The sequence below is a fragment of the Wyeomyia smithii genome, chromosome 1 (genome assembly GCF_029784165.1).
Source record: "Wyeomyia smithii strain HCP4-BCI-WySm-NY-G18 chromosome 1, ASM2978416v1, whole genome shotgun sequence".
NCBI lineage: Eukaryota > Metazoa > Arthropoda > Insecta > Diptera > Culicidae > Wyeomyia > Wyeomyia smithii.
Window position 1 is genome coordinate 167518020 of NC_073694.1, and position 9152 is coordinate 167527171.

At 39.5% G+C, this 9152-nt stretch overlaps 1 protein-coding gene across 1 annotated transcript; it reads right to left on the reverse strand.

Annotated features, from left to right (window-relative positions):
* Window positions 1-2603: 2603 nt before the first annotated feature.
* Window positions 2604-7709, reverse strand: LOC129717864 (uncharacterized). Its single transcript, XM_055668095.1, has 15 exons — window positions 7570-7709; window positions 7136-7510; window positions 6888-7073; window positions 6464-6829; window positions 6218-6394; window positions 6121-6159; window positions 6039-6065; window positions 5742-5978; window positions 5358-5681; window positions 4979-5299; window positions 4633-4911; window positions 4392-4580; window positions 4119-4319; window positions 3592-4044; window positions 2604-3536 (listed from the first exon to the last, which is right to left on the reverse strand). The coding sequence occupies exons 1-15, from the start codon at window positions 7577-7579 to the stop codon at window positions 2776-2778; spliced, it is 3945 nt and encodes a 1314-aa protein (XP_055524070.1). The 5' UTR covers window positions 7580-7709; the 3' UTR covers window positions 2604-2775.
* Window positions 7710-9152: the final 1443 nt, after the last annotated feature.

Below are 9152 nucleotides of genomic sequence, written 5' to 3' on the forward strand. Positions count from 1 at the left end.
TGGTCTCTCTTAAATTTCAATGACGTCGAGAGAAGAAACAGAAAGGCAAAACGAAACAGATTTACCAGACACTGAAGAGAGGTGGTGTGGAGGGAAAGTAGGTAAAGACGGACACTGCGGGTAAGATGGACACTTTTAATATTTCACAAACTAGAATGTATTATGATAGTTGAGTGATGCGAATACCTTCTTTATAGTGTGTTAATGCTTTTGAGTTGCATTATCGGTTTTCAGCAAGCAAACTGTCAAATTTGTAAGTAAAACAAAAAACATTTTCGTGAACGCGCAATTTCATGTAATTTTTATTCCACGGAAAATAGTGAAAAACTCGTGAAACTTACGTGTTTTCATTTGTTCACAATAGTAAAGTGATAAATTAGTCTTTCCTCGGGTTTCTAGTGAAAATCCAGCAGATTTTCGATGTTCCGATGAAGAGCTACGATCGTTTGAAAAATTTACAACCAGGTCGGGCAAGACGGACACACTAAAGTAGGGAAAGATGGACACATAAATTTTCCAAGAATTTTCACATGCAGCATCTGTTGTGTACTACAGATGTTCACAAAGTACACCCGCGAGAGAAACCAGCAGATATTAATCACTTAGCAGTTAGAACAGGCCATATAGGCGGAGAATTTTCGCCTTCATCGAAACCCATCCTCTCAAACTGTTCACGTGATTTATAGATGGACTCTAATAACGTAGAGTAATGTATGGCCATCACTTAACACATAAATCAAAAGAATACTTAACGTACTACATCTTTTTTGTGAGTGTCCACCGTTACCTTCGTAGTGTCCATCTTACCCACCCCAAGTGTCCGTCTTACCCAACCATGTCAAAAAACAGCAATTTGTAGTCTTATTTTTGAAGACCCAAAACACATAAAACTTGGAGGAAGTTCACTAATACCAAAAATAATCATGAAAACAAATGACCTTAAGTTTCAATTTGTATGACTACTGCGATCTAAATAGCAATACCTAAGTAATTATTTAGATTAAACCTTAGGGTGTCCGTCTTTACCTACTTTCCCCTAATGAATGTTTTCTCTCGCTGACATCGGTTTTGTTCAGCAGAAAGTTTGAACCAAAAATGTCATTTTACGCGAGGCGTCGCATTAGTAGTGGTGAGCATAAATGACTGCGTCTACCCTTCCGCTCTTGAAGGTGCAGAGAAGTGTTGAACGGCGGTTAGTTCAGGTGAAAGGTCTGAACAAACGGTAGTCATTATTGCGTGTGGGTTGCGTTGCGTGTGAATTGTATGGCGTAGTCTGAAGTGTAGCCCATCAGGTTACATTCTTTATGGTGCATAAATTTCCACTATGTAGAAAATAAAATAAGGATGTTCGGGAGAACATTAAAATTACAAATAAATTACCTTCGTTAATTTTCATCCACTCTACAAATATGAAAAAATCACCTTTTTTCTGAGATTGTCTACCTGTCCTATGAACAGGTTGAACAGGTGGACGAGACGCCTCTGGGTAAGGTGGGGCAAGACGGGTCAGTGCCGTTTTTGAGCTTGAAATAACTTTTTTTGGTGATGACAATAATTTTGCATGATGCGTAACGTGTTTTCGACTGTGTATCACGTATTCATAGTTCATATTTGCATATTGCTTGTTTAAAAAAAATTTTTTTTTCGCTAAGTTTCTTACGCGATTCACACTTTTGAAAAAAAAAAAAACGTGTTCTCTCGTCGTACATATATAATTTAAAGTAAATCTTTATTGCAGCAGCAGTTTTGCTCATGATGTACTAAATAATAGCATAAATAAATGTAAAATAATCATGAATATCACAATCGTGAACTAAATTGATGATTGGGGCAGCATGGGTCACCAAAGACGAGGCAGTATAGTTTGCATCGACAGCTGATTTTTCAATGTTAACGTTTCAGTTTTAAGGCTAGATTCGACGTAAACGGTGTTGTCACTTCGAAAAAAACTTTCATTGTTTCAATAAGCCGATAGTAGAGAAGTTCTAAAAAATGCTGCAGAAAGCAATCGTCGAGGAAAATTTAACCCCTTCGGCGGTATAACGTGGACGAGATGACCCCATATTTTTGTTATCTATGAAGAGAAGGCATTTTTCTTGCTATCCGTAAAAAGTTCATTGAGATTTAATCATAATTTTGTGTTGTTTGAGAGGGTGACCCATCTTGCCCCGCCTATTTTACTGGGCAAAAAAACAACCTTTTCTAAAAATTCTGTAAAAGCGAACCAGCACTTGATTTTCGTAATTTTTTAGCGTAATTTAATAAAATATACATAACTTCAAAATAATCATCTGAAAGGTAGACCGAAACTATTTTCAGTTACGTGATATTGAAAATTTGGCTTAGGTGACCTATCTTGACCCCCCCCCCTCCCCTTACCCTTTACTCATTCCTAATAATTTATCGATTTTTCAACTTTTTGACTGAAATTTAAACAGAAAATGAAGAAACTGTTTGAATCCAGTTTAACTTTATTAAAAGCAGTGTATGGCTACAGCCCAATTCCCATGGACCATTAACCAACATGGAAAGATACCATGAATGAATAACACATGGGCCAGAGTGGCTGTAGGAATCGCTCTGATGAGTCCTATAACTTATGCTAGTTGAAAAAAAAAACACGCTTTATTCATCTTGTTCTACAGATCAAATTCCGTAAATGCAATGAAAAGATTAATTTACATTTATTCGCATCTTTAGTTTTACTTCAGTTGTTATTTCTCGCCAAGAATATGTACGCATCATCGGATTGTACAGATTCATACAGCTATCAATTCAATGGTAGCGAAAATAAGGCGGTCGATGTGGGTTCATGCTATTTGGGATTGTCGCGTTGTATGCCAACGAAGCCAACTGTTGCACCCACGGTCCACTAGGACGCTGAGGGCGTACCGGGGGTACCATTCTTACCGGTGACAGCACACTAACTGGTAGCATCATTCTTACCGGATGCAATGACATATTTTGAGAAACGGGTGGAATTATAATAGCAGGTTGCTGAGGAACAGTCAGTCGGGGGGGTATTAGTGCTCCGCTGTACAGCGACAGTATATCAGAAGAGGGAAGCTTTTGCGCCACGAGTTGAGCGTTTTTTGATACGTTCGGTGTTTCTGCACACCAATCAGTGGAAGAATCTACTCGTGGCTGCTTTGCAGGCTGTGACGGACCATCGATATTTTCAACGGCAGTGCGTTCCGGTTGAAGGGTGTTTGTTTTTTCGAACAGTTTATCCCTTTCCTGTTGATTCAAGTTAGCATAAATGTTACTTTGAAGGAACGGCTCGTTGCCTGTACTTAGGGCGGTGATTTGTTCGGAAATAGACATGCTATCGAAATTAACGATTGTTCTTCGCGCCGCGGTGATTGCGTTGAAAAGCTGTAATCGTACGTCCTCTGGTAGTGTTTCTAGCACATGGCGCTCCCTACATGATTGATGATATTCTGATCGTAAGCGAGGCGTTAGGACGTTTTGCAGGAAATCCGCGGAGATATTTTCTGGTTGCAAAGTAAAGTTTTTGAAGAAGCGGGCGTCATACTCTGAAAAAAAAAAAAATTGATAATTTTTACGGATTGTTGGTATTTAACAACTTACCGGCATAGCACGGGCTTACTATAAACCTGTTGGAATTCTGGATCACCCTAACCCTCAACGCTTCATTAGCACTTTCCGAATCCCTGAAGCAGACGATGGCCGTAAATGGGGACATTTTTTGTACGTACTTCACCACTCCAGCATCGCTGAGGGCATGATAGATATGTTCGCTTGAGGTTTCCGAATTAAGCTGCTCAATCAGAACTGATTTGCTCCGTTCCACCCGGACGGTTTCTTTTGCTAGGTGTATAAGAATTCGTTTTCCGTGAAGCATGCGCTGGTTGTACGTGCACGCTAAATCAGCTGCGAGATCGACATCGAACGTTATGAAGCAGATTTTGCTTTGGTCTTCCTCGAGAATGAGGGCGTCGTAATCCGTTACATCACCGCATTTAATGAACAAATCGCGCAGTTCCTCAACCGTGGTGCTCAACGACACGTTGTTAATTTGTACTGAGATCACAATAGAAAGGATTCAGGAGTTTATTTTTTGCTGTTACTCTACATCCGAAAGAAGGAAAACTTACTTGCTTTGTCGTTGTAAAATCGCTGGAAGGCAATATCCGCCTCGCTGTTCGATTTGGTGCAGATCTCCAAATCTTCTTTGAGGTTTTCCTTGTACACGACGTAACTGAGAAATTTTTCCTTTTGCTGACGGTATGGAGATTGTGAAATTTTTCTATTCTCCTGCGCTTCTGTTGCCGTGGGATGGGAAAGTTCCAGGCCATCTGGTGGGACGAAGACGCAAGAATGTAGATTTCTTTACTGTTACTTTCAAAGCTGAGAAAACAGAAACTCACCTACTATCAGCACTGCCTCGTGGTTAATTTGCTCTATTTGGACTAAGGAGTTGAAAACTTTTCTGTCGGTTTGGGTGTACTTTACCACTAAGTTAACCCGATCATCGTATGCATCGAATCGCAGAAAACGGAAATTAGCGGATTTTACACGATCGCGGAAAGCTTGCCGTATTTCGTCATTCGTTAAAACTGAAAAGGGAAAAGTTTTATAAAGTAGTACTAAAAAGGTACTCGAACTTACAAGGACTGTGGAATTTCACGGTTATTATTCCCACATCCGGTAGGAAGTGCCACGGAGGGCTATCCATAAGATGTACATCCAATAGGGAGCCCTCAAAGAAGTGGTTCAACTGGTAGGCATTTTGCGCGTGTTTAGAATTAATGAAACTTAAAATTGCCGACTTTCGTAGATAACAACTCTTCTTATCGATCGGTGCATAATCGACAACTTTGCCAAAATTGTTAAAATAATCAATAACATCCTCGGCCATTGCGTCCCGTGGTATATTACCCACAAATACTATAAGCAAAAAATCGTAATTTGAACAGTTTCGACAAATGGTTTTTCGACAGAATTTGGCGCTTACATTTGTGTGCATTGTGCGCTCCAAAGTGGTGGTCGTTGTGATCGATTTCACTTACAGGTTTCAATCCGTTAAGCATTCGCACTTGCTCGTACGGCATTAGCTGAAACAGCAAACATCGTTTAGGAACTGAGGTGTATAACGGATACACGTCTATTTGGTGTTGGGTGAAGGCCGCTCGCAATCGTTCGATCGACGAGAATGCGGTTAAATTTCCACTGAGTTCAACGTACGCGTAGTAATGGGCAGGTTTGATCACATCTTCAACCCTGTTGTTACCCAACACTTTCTCAACCTCTATGAGTAAACCTTCTTCACTAACAGCTATAAAAGAAAAATCAGCTTATGATAAAGTGCGCTTTGTAATAAAGCAAAACCGTACCTCTCGTTAGGTTTTTCACCATCAAAGTTCGTTTGTAGTTAAAGGATTGTGACCCTCGTGAGGGAAGAATCATTACGCGTTTATCCCGATAGCGCTTGTGGTTGTTAGAAATCGCTTTGGCCGCACCTTCTTTTGTGCCGAAGGTAATAATCGCTGCAGATGATGGAAAGAATGAGTCCTCACTGCACGACAGTGACACTGCTCGAATTTCCTGTCCGCTAAACAACTCACGAAGATCATCCTCGCTTATCCGCTTGGCTAGATTACCTATGTATACTGTTCGCTCGTCCCGCAGGATGGGACTCGCATATGTTGCATCACAATCTAGAATATTATGGAGATGTATTTGAAGCAAGCGGAAAAGTAACAAAAAACGGTATTTACCATCATCCGACACATTTTCAGCTGGGTCAGTACTCGGTGTGGGCAATGGCGCTTTAGGGAAAACGTTTGGCTGTAAGACAGGACGTTTTGAGCTTACAACCGATGGAGGTATTATTGTTTTCGCACTGCTTATAGATGGTACTGTTTCCGTTGATTTTTTAATATTCTGATCAATTGATAGCATTGTTTTCATTATAAAATTATCGGGTCTTTCAGGACGAACGATTGATTTTGGCTCTGATGAAAATAAAGAATTTTGTTGAAATCATGACAACTGTATCGGCATTTTTTATTTACCTTGACTTTTCGGCTGTGGTACAGTGTCTGAAAGAAAAAAATTGCGTAAGGTAAATTAAAAAAATAAAAGGGGAGAACTTACAATCCTTTAGCTTGTACAACGTTGGTGCAGGAATCGTAACTGAAATTATTTTATTGTTAATGGCTAATAACCACCAAAACATCAAAACGTAGCTTACTTGGTGTAAGGTTTACAATTTCCAGCTGTTTTCTATTGATGACAAACTGATAAAAGTTCGTCAGCGACACGGCAGATTGTTTTTCAAAGCAAATCAACCATTTTCCATTGAACTTTTCAAGAAAATTAATTACTCCGCACTTTTTGAACAGTTTACAAACGTCGTAATCCTTGTAATCTGAAACAGAGAATAATTTTAAACCTCAACCAAATTTAAATTTGAAACAACAGATCAACCGAAACCTACAGGGTGGAAAGCCGGACACCACAACCGACGTCTTAGCACTAGCAAATATCACCGCATGATCAATGGTCATTGTCGCCCTAGCCCCGGTGATAAATAACTTGAGCTTTTTGTCATGGTGACACGTTCCGTCAAACCTATCGACCAGCATATGACGTTCTTCTGCTTTTGCCACACAAAGCGCCAAAGTGACTGTTTCTTTGGCTGTCGGAGCAATCTTGAAGTGTTGAATCGGTGCTATCGACTCGAAGAAGCTTTTGTACAGATCCACTGATGCTTCTTTTTCCATAGCTGGAAAATTTTCCACCATAACAAATGGCTTGGGATACTGGATACGCCTCATGTTTTCTAACACTTGAACATGATCCACTGAAACTCGAAAAATATATTTACTCTGCTAAAAATTTTTAACTTTATCAACACCAACCTCGATCGTCTGAGTATATTCTGCTGAGAGTGTAAGGATCGCCATTCAAAATCATTTCCAAGTTCGTAGCGAGAAGAGCGCTTTCACTAGTTTCCATTTGAACGTAAGCAGAAAACCCAGTCTTTACGACAAACTGAACTGGTCCGCACTGTACAAAGTGCTCGTATATATCTTCCTCTGTGCATTCTTTGCAAAAAAGGAAAATTCATGTAAAACAACCAGAAAACAGATGTCCCCTTTGAACTTACCGGCACAAAGATCATCGATCCGAAACGCGGCCGCAAATTTTAGCGTGATTTTATCCTTAACAAATGATATGCGAAGCCGCTTTCCGTTGTAAAATTTATTGTTCTGCTCTGCGATTGCTTTCTGCGCAAAAACAGGTTGCCCATACGCGATTCGAGCATGATACAGATGATTGTGAGTACGCCAAATGGTCATATTGCGGATTGCACCGTACCGTCTGAACAGATTGAAAAACTTGCTCGCCGCCACTTTACCGGTATTACCGATGTAAATCTCAGCGGGATTATTGCCTTCGGAAACATTTTTGGGTTCCAGCAAATCTAGGTCCTCATCTTGTTCCGATGAATATCCAACTGCCGCATTGTCCTCTGTAATATCTATCGATAATAAAATCATTAGTAGATCGAGAATTAGTTTCACTATTGACTGAACATACACTTCGACATTGTTAACAGTGAAATAAACTTTTCGGCAGACTGAAAAAAAAACTTTCGTTGCGAGTAAGTTTTCCGACAATTCCAGCAAAGCAAGCCAGGCAACAAAAAGTGACAATCAAAATGAGCAAACAAGCATCGACAGCCTACACTGCAAGAAAAGCACTTACGTCGAATTCGTTTTTACGCCGGTGCTGCTACACCGGTGCGATGTATTACACTGTAAAAAATATCACGTTTACTTGAACTTGATTTTATTCGTCTATATCAGTTTTTTATATCATTTGAAAGAGCTGGAATTTCTAAGTTAACCGTGATTTACGAAAAATTTCTATCGTTGTTTTTTAATTTTTAAAAGAAGAATTGAAACTGCTTGAAATCTGCTCGAAATCGCTACAATGACAGTTCGCTCAAGTACCACCTGCCATTGTAGCGGTTTAGAGCGATTTTCAATTCTATTCAAAGGACAATGATATAAAACTTTAAAAATCACGTTTCGCTTATAGACACTTTATGTATAGACCTGCGTTGTGAATGGCAGCAGCACTGGCATCGCTGGTTTTTTATATCCTTGTTATTCGTTTAATACGAATTTTTCATTATGTTCATTTTGGCTCACACGTTTGACAGTTGTTTTGGCTCGCTGCGCTTCAGTCCGCAGGTCTATAGCGTCTATAGTTTTGCTCAAAAACTTACACTCCTTAAGCTTATATTCCAAAATCCAAAACCCGGAAATAGGCAAACAACCAGATTACCAAAAGATCCAATAGTGCGCAAGGAATGAATACGGTTTTGCGTGAAGCCACATACCTCTGCTCAATGTCGAAAGTAAACAGTGTAGTGTGAGCAATAAGCCACCTTTGAATTCATTTCGGATTAAGTTTGGAACATACCTGTTGAAGAACATTACTTGTGCGGAGAGCACAAGTCAGATGGTTCAATGAATAAAATTCAATCATTGATGGATGACACATTCGATTTGAAACATATTAAAGTGTAGATTCTCCAGTAACCCTCAGACGGTAAAGCTTTCGCCTGCAAGAATAATTGTGCATAATGGTGATAAAAAGCATTAAAAACATTCAAGTATTTTCTGAGTGAATGGCATCACTTACGAAAAATACAACGGGGATTATTGGGATTATTGAGGTGCATGATGGAGAAGAGTAAGAAACTTTTGCGAAGAAGAGTACTCTTTTTGCGAAAAACCAAACAAATATCAGCAGCTTCGTAGTCCCGAATACCTATTGAACTAGTAGTTTGGTAACCTCCATTATATGAGCCGTTGAGAGCAAAAGTGGTACATGTGCCATTTTTACACTTTTTGAGTTTTTTGCATAAATTGATGCAAAACGCAATAATGTACCAGAATATCCAAGAAAAACCGAGATCTGATAACATAAACCAAAGTTATAGCCAACACAATGTTTGGTAATTAACATAATCACCTTTTCGTTGAGAGCAGAAGTGGTAGATGTCCAGTCTGTGCATGTTAGATGAATTGTAAGTCGAGGATCTTAGGATATAAAACAAACATGTCTTCAGCAAAATTGGTCAAGTGATTGAGTACTTTCAGATGAAGATC